At 36.6% G+C, this 17,156-nt stretch overlaps 1 protein-coding gene across 1 annotated transcript in view; it reads left to right on the top strand.

Annotated features, from left to right (window-relative positions):
• Window positions 1-17,156, top strand: part of GPC6 (glypican 6) — a 1,376,210-nt gene that overhangs the window by 918,835 nt on the left and 440,219 nt on the right. Inside the window, exon 4 of the mRNA XM_066234964.1 lies at window positions 2,507-2,672. Within this exon, the coding sequence (XP_066091061.1) occupies window positions 2,507-2,672 (166 nt within the window). The remainder of the gene's footprint in view (window positions 1-2,506; window positions 2,673-17,156) is intronic.

Raw genomic sequence — 17,156 nt, 5'->3', positions numbered from 1 at the left:
CCAACTCATGAAAATCGTTAGGTCTCTGGAGAAAGACATCCGGGTCAAGAGCGAAACTGGAAAGCTAAGGAAAACAAAATTCTGAGGACAAAGTTTTATAGATCTGAAACCCTGCCAAATAAATCATATGTATAAGAATTTGAAATCCGCCCTGGCCGGTTGACTCAGCGGTAGAGCATCGGCCTAGCGTGCGGAGGACCCGGGTTCGATTCCCGGCCAGGGCACACAGGAGAAGCGCCCATTTGCTTCTCCACCCCTCCGCCGCGCCTTCCTCTCTGTCTCTCTCTTCCCCTCCCGCAGCCAAGGCTCCATTGGAGCAAGGATGGCCCGGGCGCTGGGGATGGCTCTGTGGCCTCCGCCCCAGGCGCTAGAGTGGCTCTGGTCGCAACATGGCGACGCCCAGGATGGGCAGAGCATTACCCCCTGGTGGGCAGAGCGTCGCCCCATGGTGGGCGTGCCGGGTGGATCCCGGTCGGGCGCATGCGGGAGTCTGTCTGACTGTCTCTCCCTGTTTCCAGCTTCAGAAATGTAAAAAAAAAAAAAAAAAAAGAATTTGAAATCCCACATTGATTCTGTTCAGAGAATACAGAGTACTTTCCTATTTGATGTTAACGGCTTAGGATACATGTAGATACAAGAAAATTTTAAAATACTACTACTCAATTGTGGATATAATTTGGCATTTTCAAAACAATAACTTTCTTAAGACGATAAAGTGGCACTGATATGTGTTCAAAAGAAAAGTCACTAGACTCCTTACTTTTGTTTTCCCTTTTAGTTTTTGTTTTGTTGTTGTAAAATAAATTTTAGAATTAATGGTATTAAAGCGATCTCTAAATATTTTTATAAAGACATGTCAATTACATTTTACTTCATTATTTGACTTGTAATACTTAATGCACTAACTTTCTAGTGTTAATCATGTTAATTCTACTTTATTAAAGCCAATATTAAATTTCTAGGAAAAGTAAAAATCGAAAAGATATTACTATGAAATGAGTAATAAATAAGATGGGTTAATGGATGGATAGAAGGATGGTTAGATGTGTAAATAAATAAGTGTAGAAAAATATTAAATGTCAAATCTAGGAGTGGGAATATGGGTGTTCATTATGAAAACCTTTGAACTTTTCTGTATGTTAAAAAAAATTTATAAAATTTTGAAAAAAGTGCAAAACAAAAAAAAAGTATAATTATAACTTTCAGTGCCTAAATAAATAAATATACTCTTCATTCACTGAAATAACGTACTAGGGACTTTGTCCGTATGCAACATAAAGTTAAGAAAATGTTACAAAAACTAAAGCCTTGAATTAAAAACTTCAGATGTGGTTTCTAAGTAAAGGATAAAATGACAGAGATTAGCTAAAGTTGTTGAAAGTTTTCATTTATGTGGAAATACCTTTTATTGTTTCACCTTTGAAGAGGTGTTATGATTTGCTCTGAATGTTCAGGATATGTAGATGTCATTTGTGGATCCAGGTCTATTTGATAAGATTATAACTCTTCAAGAGGTCCAAATGGTACAAGTTGGGCTTGTTCTCAGAACTGGAACACAAGAATGGCAACATATAGTTAGTTCACTTAAAAACCAAAATTATATAGAACCAACCAAATGAATAAGACAATAATGTTTGTGTCTAATCATGAAAAAGAGCTTTCAGTATTTTTTTTTTGCCGGTAGTGGTGGTCCATTCTCTTTTAAATAGTCTTTCCACTTGAAGTCAAATCAGAATTTTCAATGAGCCTAAAAGAAGCCTACATGGTATAGAGTTGATTAACTCAGGGAGGAGCATGCTGCTTTCCTTATTCAGGGCATACAGCACTTCATTGTGAGTTGATTAATAGCCTTTCTGAATTACCACAAGATTTTCTCCTCATTCCACAATGGATCCATGTTCCACAGAGTTCCAGAACTGCAAAGCTTCTGAGGCCTGAAGCTCATGCCTTGGCTGTTCCATTGCTTCTAAGCAGTCCTGGATCTCACAATCCCAGACAAGTTGATATTGATCCTTTTAAAAAAGATATGTACAAAGGAAGTATATCTGGCAACCTCCTTTAGAAACAGGGTCAAATAACCAGTTGGAAAATTTTCTAAAGGTGTCACATTAAACTTTAATAATACCTACATTTTTATGGGGCTTTTAACTTTGCAAATTGCTTTCACATGCATTATCTCATTTCATTTTCTATTGCAATGAAACAGTGTCTGGGTTTAGGGCTGAATTACAATGACATAGATATCAAAATGTTGACGGGGACATTTCAAGAAAATTGATTATTACTATGCCAAACAGAAGTACTTGACAGAACTTACTGGCTTCAAGATCAAGCATAAAAAGAGGATTAAGTTTCTGATGGTTCCTTTAACCCTCAGTTCTCCTGCTGGAGGTTCACCAAAATCATTTCATCATTTTTTTTTAAAAGCAGAAAAATAGTTGTGTCTTTTTCTTCTTTTTTTATCCTTCTCATTTTCAATTTTCTTTTATTTAAAATCAATGTGCAGGTCAGCCCGACCCCTGGGTGCATCCGTGCTCTCATGAAGATGCTGTACTGTCCATACTGTAGAGGACTTCCCGCCGTGAGACCTTGCAACAACTACTGCCTCAATGTCATGAAGGGCTGTCTGGCAAATCAAGCTGATCTGGACACAGAGTGGAACCTCTTTATAGGTAAGGAGCATGTAAGCTGACCCACAAACAGAAATATGGGAACCTGTCATATGGCAGGTTAAAAGTTCTGATGACTGGCAGAGACTGTGAGGATTTAAACACATCCATACACATACAAAACATAGCAGCATTTAGCAAAGAACAAACATTAATTTGCATTTTTCTTCTAGTTTTATTCAGAAAAGTAAGACTTCCTTGTATTTGTGAAGGATGGTCCTGTTAGATCGTATAAACCAGCTATATTGAGTTAGCTGACGTCTCGGATGAAGATTAAAGTAGCCTTCGTTGAATTTCGTCGAGAATTAGAAAAGATTCTCATAAGAGAAACTCACAGTGCTTTTTTATTTGTTTTACCTTAACATAGTCATTGATACGCAGATATCGTAACCGACCAGGAGGAGACTCTGTCCCCTTCCCCATCCCCCAAACGCACAAACACAGCAGAGCCCAACACAACGCTGAGTTTAGCAGTGGAAAAATTAAGTTGTTTTATTTGCAGAGCATAAGTAAGAAGAAGGGATAAATGTATGGCTTAATACCGGGCACCCAATGGCTCACAATTGTAGTGTTTTAAGGAGTCAGGGAGAACAGGCATGCTGACGCGCTGGTGGGACAAGTTTCAACCAGTAGACCTTGGAACTCGGTCATTTACCATAAGGGGCTTCTGCAGGGGACCTTCCTGGCCAATAGACTCTTGCTAAAAGCGTTCCAGTGTTCAAGTTCCGGTCATATCCTGATCCTTTGCCTCCTTAGGAGGGGTAAGACTTTGGTTCCAGGTGTATCTAGAAGACAGAGATGGCACATTTGCAGTGCCATCTCTGTAAAATAAGGATTATATTAACCCTCCACATCTGCTTTAAAGGAGCAAAACCAGTTTTAAGCTGTTCTATGTGATTTGTGTGCTGTTTCGATATTAGTAAACAACTCCTTCCTTAAACATCTATGATGAAAATAACTCAGCAGTTTTGCTAAAATATGCAAATGTTCTTCTTCATTCTGTGGAAAAGAATGCTTCAAACACAGAAGCATGAATCAGCCTTCCAGTCTTTACAGGTAAGAGGAAAAGAGATAGGGAAGATTCATGGGAGGTCTGTGAATCATGGCTCACATCTTCCGTTGCAGAAATCACTCAGGGGTTGCAGTGCCAAAAGATATTTTCGAAATAGCCACCCAAGGATAAAAGGACGAATTTTATAGGCAGGCTTTACCCAGGAAAATACACGGGCCTTGAATGAGTAAATGTATTTCCTCTCCCCCTCCCCCCAGTTGAAGGACTTTCAAACAAAAGTACTTTCAATTGCTTTTACTGCAATTGCATAGAGACAAGCAGAGTTGTGCAAAGTGGCATTCGTCAGCCTCGGAGAATCTTCATCATTTATGCAAACCTCTAACGAGAAAGCACGAGTCAAGTGTTCTGACATCTTAGATTTGAGTAGGATAAGAGAAAGAATTAAGATGTGCTGGAATACAGAGAAACCTAAACCTCCTGTGCAGAGAAAGTGTGCTTAGATTATAGGCACTCAGCTTTGGCAATGAGACCCACTGGCTAACAAACTATTAAGCTTAGAAAGTCCAGAAAAAATGGTTTGTGAAGTCTTATAAAAAATTTGAGAGTGGATACATTCAAATGGATGTCATCTAACAAAAATCTCAGAAGACATTTTGGAGAGATTAAATTGAAATGCTATTTTCTCTCCTTTCAGTGGAAGGACAAAATGGTTTTGCATGATCTTGGGTTACTTCATTTGAAAAATGAGAGGGTTTTTTTTTTTAAGTTAATCATTTAGGTACCCTTCTAACAAAAATGTTATTTTTTGCTCAGATTTTAGAGATGGATATGAATAAAAAATTAAGCAGAATAAATTCTATCTTCTAAAATATAACATTTAGATTAATTTTGGCAGACACTGTGCAAAATAATGCTAATAAACTCTCAAGAAATCTAAAAAGATTTGCATAGTTTAAAAACCAGACTAAGCCATATAGCATCATTTTTGTCTTAAAGACTATTCATACTTGGGGGTTGCAAATGCCTAATTCATTACACAGTTGAATTGTCTTTGGTTAGCCTGCAACTTATTAATGAAAGTGGACATGTGGACTTTGTTACTTAGAGCAGGACACAATTAGGAGTGAACATATGGGTGTTTTAACTTGTAAGACCAACAGTAGCTTCTTAATTGGCTTTTTTTCTCAATGCTGCATGGCTATTCCCATGTAAAACAAATCCTTATACTTGCAATCAATTAGGTTTTCTAGATAACAATCTGATGTGTAATTAAAAGTCTGGAATATTATTTGATTGAAAAACTAAAAGTTGAACCCACCAAGTGTTTTAATCAGAAGAAAACCTAGTGGTTTGTCCTACGTGTGTGTGTGTGTGTGTGTGTGTGTGTGTACTGGAATGTGTATATATACATCTGTATGTATGTATATATGTGTATATATATGTATGTGTATATATATGTATGTGTATATATATGTCTGTATGTACATATATGTCTATATATATATATGTATGTGTATATATATTCTCTATCTCATTTTTTCTATTCTCATTTATTTTATTAATGATACAGATCACAAAGAAAATTCTTCCAGTTTTTTTGTGTCAGGTTTTGCTATGACATTGAGAATTGACCATCAACATAGACCTGTGAAGCAAAATGTGTTCTTGCTAATACTTGTCCTGATGTGAACTCTTACTTCACAAATTCATCACAGAAATTAGTCAAATGTGCCAAATCTATTTTCTACACAGATCTATCTGTTACCAGTGAAGCAAGGAAACCTCAGTTCTTGTCTTGCTTGAGAGAAAGAAAAGTATAGCAAGCAGAGCAAGGGTTTTATTGACAGTGCAGGAGTACACTCAGGAAGGCCTGAGTACACCACACACTCACGGGAATGAGTGTCCCGATTAGTTACAGAATTTAGGTATTTATGGACTTTACTTTCTGGACTTTCCCATTCCTATTTTTTATTTTGTGGTAGTTTTTGTCTTTCCAGCTTCTTCTCATTTATCTTTCTTTATTGTATTGTTGTATGGCTGATACCATATCAGACTAGAGACCATCAATCTGGGTGTGGTGAGGTAGATTCTGTATACCAGGAATGCATGAGGCCAATTTCTCCTTCCTCCTTTGCCTGTCCCAGCTCATGTGTTACTGAACCTAACACATCCAAGATGACAGTGTTACAGTGTTCATGAATGCAGCAGCAAAGATCAGTGAACAAACCAGTAATCCAACAAAAATGATATATAATGGAACTCTCTTTGCTGAGCACCTACAGCCCCTCATTCTTGGGCTTCTAGCATCTTGTCATCAACCTTTCATTTCTTCTGCTCTGAGCAGAAGAAATGCTCATTAAAACACTTGGTGGGTTACATGAGCCATCTCTGCCTGCTACATTCATGTCCCATTTTATATGCTATATAGATTGGTTTTTATTATGTGCTTATCAAAAACGTTAACAGAGGCATGCAATCAACTGTTAATAAAAACAAGAACCAGTTGATGGCACATTCTCATGATCTTTACAAAGCCACGAAATAATTCAAAGTGATTTGTAACTGTTTAGAATTCTGTGGGTGTCTGGATCATGTCAAAAGAAGGGCAATTCACTGGTAAAATGAAATGTTGTAAATGCTCAAGTGAAAATACCAGTGGTATTCCATTTACTCTCAAGGCTCTGTAAGGTTTTTTAATCCTAGAAGAATAATCGGGAATCTATTTGGGATGCTTTTCTTTCTTCCGTAATTACTTATTTATTTTTATTTCTTTTTAAATTAAATTTATTATGGTGACAATGGTTAACAAAGGAATGCATTTGTGAAGAGTCATTTCTTTTTTCTACAATAGTTACTTGATAAGAATTTGCGGCGAGGGCACTATCTCTGTGCAGGGTATGGACTTAAACCTCCTAAGGATGCCTTTTCATAGCCTTCCTTTAGGAAGTTTAACTCCATGCCCAAGAGACATGGTGCTCAAGAAATTTTTATGAAGTACCTATTGTAGGAAAAAGGAATAATTCTTTAACTTTTAGATAAAGAGCTTAAAAAAAATGTTGCTGACAGCTTTGAAGAAGAAGGCGTTAGACCCATTTTAGAGTACTTGAAAAGTGTCAGTTCACCTCTGCCAGGAACTTTCAACTGCTTTCTAGGAACAAGTGGGATTCCCTGAGACAAAGCACAGCCCAGCTTCCCCTTGCACTTCAATTTGCTGCGCAGCGCCTCAGAGCAGCGCAGAGCCCGGAGGAGCGGGATAGTTCCCAGCCTGCTCTGTTAGAAAGTATGCAGTGGGAGAAATGTAATTTGAGGCATTGACAGGATCTGCTTAGGCACTTGCCCCGGGTGTTACTGTATATTCATACACAACTTATTCCAGCCTAACTTTAGAATGTCGCCTGAACGCAAAAAGGTTTTCTTGAAAAATGTTTCTGTGAATTAAAATTCCCTAGAGGGAAAAAATTTGTTGTTTCAGTAATATCCTGTGGTTATTTTGAGTGTTTGGCACTGAAGCCAACCCTGCACGGATAAGAATTGTTCAATTTGACAAGGGGGCAAGTTAAGGCTAAAATTACATTTATAAAAAATGTTGCTTATAGTGTAAAGATCTGTGATGTGTGGGACAGCTCCCTCCAAACATCTGGTACTTTCTAAGACTTTGTAGACTATGAGAACCAGAGGGAAAGGAAAGAAGCTGTGAGTGTGGAAAGGCAAAGGTGAGACAAAAGGCAGGAATTCTATTTTGTTCTGTAATATATATACAATCTTTTTATCACTAGAATGTTATAGAATGCTTAGCACTGCATGTATAAGGCAAAACTATCTTTATAGTTCCATCAGAGATACCAGAAGAAGTTTTTGTCTAACATTGTGCCTAGTATGTTAGGCTATCCCAACTAATAAGACACTAATAATCTTCACATATTAATTCAACTAACTATATTGAGTAAGCTAGACACATACATGTTTTTGCCTTCAGATAATTTCATGTAGTTCAATTAAATAGGATAAACTGTGATAAAAGTGCTAGGAAAATAGAAGCACAGGATGCTAAGTATCTACTCAACAGGAAGACTTGATCTCACCTGGAGAGCTACAGAAGCCCTCCCTTGGAAAGTATAAAATAAAATAGCAAATAAGATTGCACTGAATTAATGTTGTCACACATAATTGATGTCTGATAGCAATAACATATGTAATTGCTACAATATAGGTCCCAAATATTTAAACATTCTGTGATAATTTTATGATTTGTCAGTAGCTCTTATATATATATATATAATTTTATATATGTGTATATATATACACAAACACTCAACTTCTATACAATTTATAATTGTAGTGAATTCATTTCTTATTATTAATGACTATAAATATACATAACAAATATATAATATATAGATATTAATTTATTATATATATATATTTGCTTTATTTTTGACACATTTAATGATCAAGTCTTACCACCACCACTGTTAATTTTCGTCAGGAAAAGGTTTATTAGTTCCTTGATCTATAAATGTCTTCCAATCGCCATGGGGGAATAAGCCAACAGAGAAGTTTTATTTTTAATTTAGGACTTGGGCACTCATAAAACAGACAAACTAATGACATCAGACTTTCTGGACTTTCTCCTTTTCCACTAGCCAGTTATTACATTTCAAGACAGCCCAATGACAAAAAACTAGTATGAGAGCATCAAACATGAAATCCAAGGTGGGCACCACATCCGTACCATGCCCAGAGACGATACAGTCTGTCCATGTATTCTCTTATTTATTCATTAATCTCACTGAGTGCCTCATATGGATCTTGCTCTGCTTTAAGCATGGGAAATTGAAAAGATAAGGCCTGCCTCCTAAGAACAGGGCTCTCTATATGTGTTCTTTGAATAGAATAAATGGAAATAGGTAGACAGAAAAATGGAAAGAAATAGAGTAAGAGGCTGTTTTATTTTACTTTGTGAGCCTAGTCTTTTAATGGAACTATGAATAATTCAGTAATTTAAAAAGCAAATATTCCTGTCTTTAATGGAATCTATGGGTGTAGGGATAGCAGAAACAAATCAGATTATGAACCTGGTTCTTTCATTGTAACAGCTGCTATCAGGTTGTAAATTTGAGTCAGCCTCAAGGAAGCTGAGGTAGGTCAGTCAAATGACTAGTGTCCTGTAATAAGTTGCTACTTTGGTGCATTAGTGACTTTCTTAGGACGTGCAAGATTTATCCTCAAAGTATTTGGTATACTCCTAACTTTGTGATTGGGGTAATTGCTGCTAGATAAACATTTATTGTTTCTAGTAAATAAACTCAGGTTCTCTTTTTATAATGTACAGAATTATGTGATATAGCATCTTAGAAGGATATAAAATAAACACTGGGAAGACTTTCAAGGATTTGTATAAAACACTCTTCTTTCGAAGACTTTCTAAATCATGAAATTCTATATTATAAATCTGATAAGAAATTTTTAGTTACAAAGAATTCTATAATAAATATATGACTCTGGCTGCTACATCCTATAATGCAATGTTTCAAAAACCTCTAGACCCTAAACATAGAAAATTGTTTTCTTTCAGCCAAAGAAAAAGAGAAATTCAGAAATTATATTTAGCAGCAAACTTTCAAGATTCTTTATCTTCACTTTGTATAAGACAAGAGCCTATTCAATAATACAGGCTCTTAAATTGAGGAACAAAAGACAAAGCAATTATCTGATCTCATGATTATCTTCAGAATTTGCTTTTCCCTTGTGCATTTCCAAAAGCACCACAATTAACAAAAAAAATGAAAACAGTTTATTTTCTATCAGTTGAAACCTTACCCCACCCAAACAAACCCCTCTCTTTCTTTTATAGTCATTGATTCAATATTTCTTGTTTCTCGTGGACATTTATCATATGCTGTGTTCTCTCTGTATTGGTGGCAGAATGCAGTTGTACTAACAACTTGCTGAGAAAAAAACGGAAAAAAAAACCCAATTGGCTGATACCCAGAGGTCTTTCATTAGTGGCATATTTTTAAAAAATTTTTTTCTACCTTTAGAAAATACTTTACTTGTGAACTTTACATATGTGAAAGTGTTTTTATGTGGTATGCTAGGGTTAATGCCTTAAGGGTGATATAATGTTTAAGGCTATTCAGTACACACAGAATTAGACCTTTCTTAACCTCTGAACACTTACTAAAGCTGGTCTTGAGGCAGCAAAAGGGATTTATGGAATTACAATTTCTGTTTCAAATCAAAGAGATTTTCCCACGAATCAAAGCAGGCAGGGCACATCAAACCTAAAATTATATGGCATACTAGACAAGTAGCAATTCCCAGGTGTATATGTATCTTTCCTTTACCTTCAGTGACATCACTTGTTTATCCACTTATTCCAATTTCCACATACTCAACTTCTTTACAATTTATAATTGTAGTGAATCCATTTTTATTGACTGATGATTACAAATATGTTATTCTAAACCAGATTTTCAAGTTGGAATTTATGTTGCAATACTGTGTGTCCGTAAAGTCATGGTGCACTTTTGACAGGTCACAGGAAAGTAACAAAAGACGATAGAAATGTGAAATCTGCACCAAATAAAAGGAAAACTCTCCCAGTTTCATGCCTATTAAGTGCAGTTAGATGTGGGTTCTATTTGTTGCCCTACACACATCCAAACGATAGTGAAGTTCTTGCCACACATGGGTAAGGACGTCTGGTGTAACAGAGTGAATAATGTCTGTGATTCTCTGTTTTAAGTGATTAATGTCATTGATACATTCAATGTACACATGTTGCTTCACATAACCCCAAAAGTAAAAGTCTAAGGGCATCAAATCCGGGGATTGTGGTGGCCATGGCTTGACAGAACCCCTGCCTATCCACCGCTGGGGGAATGTTCTATTCAGAAATTAACGAACAATGGCGGCGGGCGTAGTGTGGAGGAGCGCTGTCCTGTTGAAAGATGACAGCTTCTGGAAATTGTGGCACAGCCTACAATTCCAACATATCAAGATAGGACTTTGCCGTCACAGACTGCTCCGCGAAAAAAAATGTGCCTATCACCTTCACGCGTTCACTTTAGGGGTGTTTCGTTCGTACTCAACATAGGCATGAGGATGTTCAGCAGCCCATATTCGGATGTTATGGCGGTGAATATGTCCACAGATATGGAAGGTCGCCTCATCGCTAAACACAATCTTCTGCAAAAATCTTGCATCATTGTCGATCTCATGAAGCATATCTGTAACAAACGCGCATCATGTGGGTCTATCCGCCAGTTTGATAGTGTGCAACAGCCGCAATTTGTACCCTGTAAAACAGAGACGTTTCTTTAATACCTCATGAATTGTAGTCTTGCTTAGGTGTAATTGTTGAGCACACGCACACACAGGTTTTTTAGGGCTCCTTAGGTAGATATCTCGTAAAGCCTCTACAGACTCGTCACTGACTGATGGATGGTCTACCAGAACAGGGTTTCTCCACCAAACTGCCGGTTTCCTTCAACTGCTTATCCCACCGAGTAATGTTATTCCTATGTGGTGGCACTTCATTATAAACGCACCGATATTCACGTTGCACTTTGGTCATGGATTCGAATTTAGTGAGCCACAGAACACACTGAACTTTCCTCTGTACTGTACACATATCGACTGGCATGGCCATGGGCTGCTCGCCTGTATACATGGTGTTACATCATCATCTGCACATGCGCACATACTGCCATATCATCCTACAGAAACTGGGAGGGTTTTCCTTTAGTTGGTGCAGATTTCACATTTCTGTCGTCTTTTGTTGCTTTCCTGTGACCGGTCAAAAGTGCACCATGACTTTACGGACACACTGTATAATGAGACAGCAAATAATAGCCAGTAATGAAGCATTCCTGTTTTTGCAGGTATAAGGATATCCTCTTTTAGGATATAAGATGTTCCATTTATATTAGGAAGTTCATTGAAATACTTCTTATGACTTTTTGAGCTGTCTAATGTCTATGAGAACAAGCAATAGAAGGAAGGGTTGAGTTTACCAGGAGAAAGCCGAGCACATCAAAATGATTCAGGGTGACCAAAGAATTGTTTCTGTATTTGGAATTTGCATTTTGCTTTCAGCTTACACTTCAGTTTCAATGTTTTCTATAGACAAAAGTTTTAATTTGATAGTTAATCAAAAATAACTCTCTTTTACTAATATCTGATTTTATTAACAAGTAATAGTTCATATGGTCGCGTTTAAGTTCAAGCTGTAACACGGATGTCTGGCTTTTGGCATGCCAAGAGAAAATATTTTATGGTTTCTTATAATGTAATTAAACAGTCTCCAAAATGCCCAAACACTCAGGTAAAAATTAAACACTATAAACATTAGCCCAATGACATTCTTAGCAATTCCAATTTGAGGAGATAAGAGAAACATGAGGTAGAAGAAATTATAGAAACTAGAAACTAAGAAACGTAAAGAGAGCTAAGTAGGTGAGTTTTTAAGGAAAACACCAAACCATATGGCTTTTCACAAATAGCAAACTTATAACAAGTCCAAGGGCCATCATAAACAAAGAGTCCTTGTGATTGATGGAACAGAGGGGAGGGGCCCCTCGTAAGGCATTTAGATCAGTCTAAAAGTCCTGATTAATAGCAGAAATACTGCCTGACCTGTGGTGGCACAGTGGATAAAGCGTCAACCTGGAAACACTGAGGTTGCAGGTTCAAAACCCTGGCTTGCCTGGTCAAGGCACATATGGGAGTTGATGCTTCCTGCTCCTCCCCCTTCTCTCTTTCTCTCTTTCTGTTTCTCTCCCCCCCTAAAATGAATAAATAAATAAATAAAAATTTAAAAAATAAACACCTTTATATTAACTCAAATAATATTTTGTGTGATGTTATATTACTTTATTAAAATATCTTAAAAATATTGGTGTTATTAAAGGATACTTAGACTTCTTTTCCCATAAATACAACATCTACATATATATTTAATTATATGGATAATTAAACCTATACAGAGATATATCTTCCAATTGCTCTAAAAACAGCTTTAATTTATGATTAGCTCAAGAGTAGAAGTACAGACTATGTCTTTATGTTTGAGTCCATTTTGAAATTAGTTTTCATTTTCTTCAGGCTTATTTCTTTAATATTATATAAGGGTCTTTTAGAATTTGAATTCTATTTATCTTATTGTGTTTGTGACTTGTTTATTAATGAACAAAAGAATCAGGGGTGGAGTCTAAGTTAGATGAGATGGCCCCATGAATTATTCTTATGGTTAAAGGCATGTTTTTATTGCTTACTCTAAAGGGAAATGGCTATTAATGTCCTTGGGAGTAATAATTTAAAATTTTGAGAGCCCGCATGGTATATGAAAACTTTGAGCTTATAACTCATTTGAAAATATTATGTCTATAGATACTTGGTAACATAGCCAGGAGAGAATTTAAATTAAAATAGAACTTGAAATATGCCTTGTCCTTCAAATAACAGCTAGTATATAAATCCAACATAAAAAAAAAGACATGTCCTTGATTTTTTTTCTTTGCATGGATTTAAATAATTTGCTATGCTAAGATTTATTTTATTATAACCTTTGAAGAAGGAAAATTTAGAAATAGCAATGAAAAAAATAGGTCACTGAATATATGACATTACCCTGAAGAAAGGATGTATCTATATGCAGCACATTTTTATTCTTCAAGGTACAGGGATATTTTGAAAGATAACACTAATAATTAAATGTTAAAAAAAGTCAGCATTTACCATTAAAATCTCAGTACTCGGGAAATTATCTTATTTAATGAGAGGCCTAAGAATAATATCAGGTGAAATGAATAAGCTAGTAGATGTGAAAGAATTTTGGAAGTAGCAGCAATTAGTGATGACCCTTTTGATTGCTAGAGCTGATGTGGTTTTCAGGTTGATTGAATCAGAAAGTGACCCCTGTCCTAACTCAACCCATGTATATCTCTCCAGTAGTTTCACACCAGCTTGAAGGAGTCAGTTCTTCCTAAGGAAGCAGGACTACTCTTCTGTTTGAGAATCCATTAACTTCAAGGAGAGTATTCTCAAAGTTTACAACAGTCAGCGGGTAAAGGCTATTTGGAGTCCTTGATGTTATATCACTTGTGCATGTCTTCTGATTTTCTAAATTCAATGTTACTTATCATTCTAAGATTAGTTCCTTATCTTTAAAATAGTTTGGTATTTCAAACTCTTCTGTGTTAACATAATCACAGACGTGTATTCCATAGTCCAAAAATCTCTTTGCAATACCCAACCAGACGGGAGAACTGAAACTATCAATAGTTCTAAGAATGTTACTCAGGAATAATTCTACGAATCACCAACTCATATCACACTCTGAGGATGCGGACCACACATAAGAACTGACTTTTAGAAGGTGACACCACAAACTGAAATACCTACATCCCTTCATTAATCAATGTTCAGTATGTTTGATTGAATCTCTGAGCCTGAATATAAAATATTTGAAAAGTTCTTGGGGATTCAATTTAATATGTGCCTAATACCATTCATTACTAGTTAAAGATCTACTAGATATATATTTCTCAAGGTTGTCCATGAGAGAATATGTAAATGTATCCTATACTCACTTACAATTATAGTATCCAAATTCGAAACCTGAAAATGTTGAAAGAAACTTTATTCCCCTATTTCTATGGTTCTGAGTTCCATTGAGAGCATATCACATACACAGCAACAACAACTAACATTTATTGGATATTTACTTTATACCAGGAAATGTAATCACTTTATACTTTTAATCCTTATAATAATCCTATTAGTCAATATTATATGTTAGTTAACACTCAGTTAATTTGTGTTTCTACTAAGTTTTCAAGATGTAACTCGTAGTTACATCTGGCTACATGAATTGATAGGCATATTGGTGGAAACTGAAAATTTGATATTGCCATAAATTGTTTGATAGAATTTTTGCAACGGTCAAAATGTTATGTGTCTTTGCTATCCAATAAGTAACCACTAGCCATATGTGGTTATTAAGTGCCTGATATATGTCTAGTAAAACTGCTCAACTGAATTTTTACTTTATTTAATTTTAATTACTTAAATTTGAGCACATGTGTTTGTTGAGCTCTTAAAATGTGGGAAGTATGTCTGGGGAACAAAAATTTTCCTTTTATTTATTTTTAATTAATTAAAATTTTAACCACTATGTGTCTCATGGCTACTCTTAGACAGTACAGGTTTAGATCCTTAAAGCACCTATAATTTCCGCCCTGGCCAGTTGGCTCAGCGGTAGAGCATCGGCCTGGCGTGCGGGGGACCCGGGTTCGATTCCCGGCCAGGGCACATAGGAGAAGCGCTCATTTGCTTCTCCACCCCCCCTCCTTCCTCTCTGTCTCTCTCTTCCCCTCCCGCAGCCAAGGTTCCATTGGAGCAAAGATGGCCCGGGCACTGGGATGGCTCCTTGGCCTCTGCCCCAGGCGCTGGCACTGGGATGGCTCCTTGGTCTCTGCCCCAGGCGCTGGAGTGGCTCTGGTCTCGGCAGAGCGATGCCCCAGAGGGGCAGAGCATCGCCCCCTGGTGGGCAGAGCGTCGCCCCTGGTGGGCGTGCTGGGTGGATCCGGGTCGGGCGCATGAGGGAGTCTGTCTGTCTCTCCCCGTTTCCAGCTTCAGAAAAATACAAAAAAAAAACAAACAAAAAAACCCCTATAATTTCCATGACATGTCTTAACATCTAATATATCTTATTCTCTTTTTTAAAGGTGTTTAATAGTTGCCTTTTTAGTGCTTAGATCTAGAATAGACATATGGTGGGCACAAAAGAAATAAAAATGATACTACCTGATCTATAGCAATTATAATTTTCTAAAGAGGTGAAATATGTGCTTTCAGATTGAGAGTTTAGATAAGTGAATAGACACAGTTAAGAGCAATATTCTTTGAGTCACTGCATGAATGTGAATCTTGATTTTATAATTATCCGTGTGTGACATGGGGAATATTATTTAACTTTCATAAATCTCTGCTTTCTCATCAATAAACTGGATATAATAGCACCTATCTCTTAGCATTTTATGGATTAAACTGGTAGTTTCTATGTTTCTAGAACAGGAACTGGAGATGACAAGAACCACTGGAGGGTGTAATAGCCAAAGAGTTCTGTGGCCAATTTCTATAATCAGCTCCAGCGGATTATACCTAGAATTGCCTTTCCTAGGTACCAAACAAGTACATACATGTTCCTTCCATGTCAAATTATACTATCCTTAGGCCTAAATACTAAACATTGAACTGCACGCTCATCAATATGCAGTCTCAGAATGAGCCTATAGTTATACTCCCGACCTCTTTAATTTACTGTAGTTAGAATGTCAACTGTAAAAAGATGAGGCTGCTTAACATAATGATTCAACAGGGACTTGCCTTGGTTGCTTCCCACAATATATTTTCTCATGATTCAGGAACCCCTTGATGGCCATATTTATCATACACATTGACATTTTGTAATTGCAGTCAATCCAGTAGGAAATGTATTTTTTATTGGCTTTGGCTTTTGCAATCCTTAATGCATGAAATCTAGGGTAACTATTTATTTCTGGCCAAGTTCTAAATTTTAAATGGAAGCATGAAATTTGTTAATTTTATTAAAAAAACTATTGCTCCAAGGACATTCATTTTCTTCACTGGCAAAAAAATATGCCACATATCAGAAAGCAGCTTCTGACTTCATTGCATGCCTTGTGATGCAACTCCCACCACAGAAAACTCAACATGTAAGGACCAGTGAAATCTACTAATTGGTTTCTGAACATGGAGTATCCCCAAGGAGCCAGACAAACATGCATGATGAAGCTTTTGCAATTCAACACTGGAAGGAACAGGGAAAATTTTTTTAAAATACCGTATTACCAAGTTACTGTTTTAAGCATACCCTAGAGTATAAATTATTTCTCCAAACTGCTATAGTGACTTTTGTCAAATGCCTTCTGCTTAACCCATTAAAAGTGAAAACCATGAAATAGTATATGATTTGTAACCCAAGAAAATGCCCTAAAACCACCTGTCCCTCTTTGGAAAGTTGCCAGAGCAAAGTGAGAGGAATTACTGAGTACAGTAATCTGGGGTTGCGCATCGAAGGTGAGCCTGTGGGTAACATTCAGGCTTCCAGTCGTTTCAGAAGACTTTACATTTATTTTCCTTATTTCCATATGGGAGTTCTAGGTTTCGAGACTGACATTTCAAATAGTTTAATAGTGGCCACGCAGCACATTTTTTTTTTTTTTTTTAGAAATCTGACAATGAACTGTGTTGAATAGTTATTATGTTTCCTTCAAATTTGATTTGGAGCAGTTAGTTTCAGGATACATTTAATTTCCATGTGGAATTGACAGATATTAAATTCCATTTCTCCTGAGTGCCCCAGGACTTTTTTTAATCACTTTAATTCTGCTGTGCCATACACCGATTCCTATCCACCTGATTTGTGGTCACTGGGTATCAGATTG

The sequence above is a fragment of the Saccopteryx bilineata genome, chromosome 6 (assembly GCF_036850765.1).
Source record: "Saccopteryx bilineata isolate mSacBil1 chromosome 6, mSacBil1_pri_phased_curated, whole genome shotgun sequence".
NCBI classification, from domain to species: domain Eukaryota; kingdom Metazoa; phylum Chordata; class Mammalia; order Chiroptera; family Emballonuridae; genus Saccopteryx; species Saccopteryx bilineata.
This window is presented reverse-complemented; position numbering and strand designations above follow the sequence as displayed.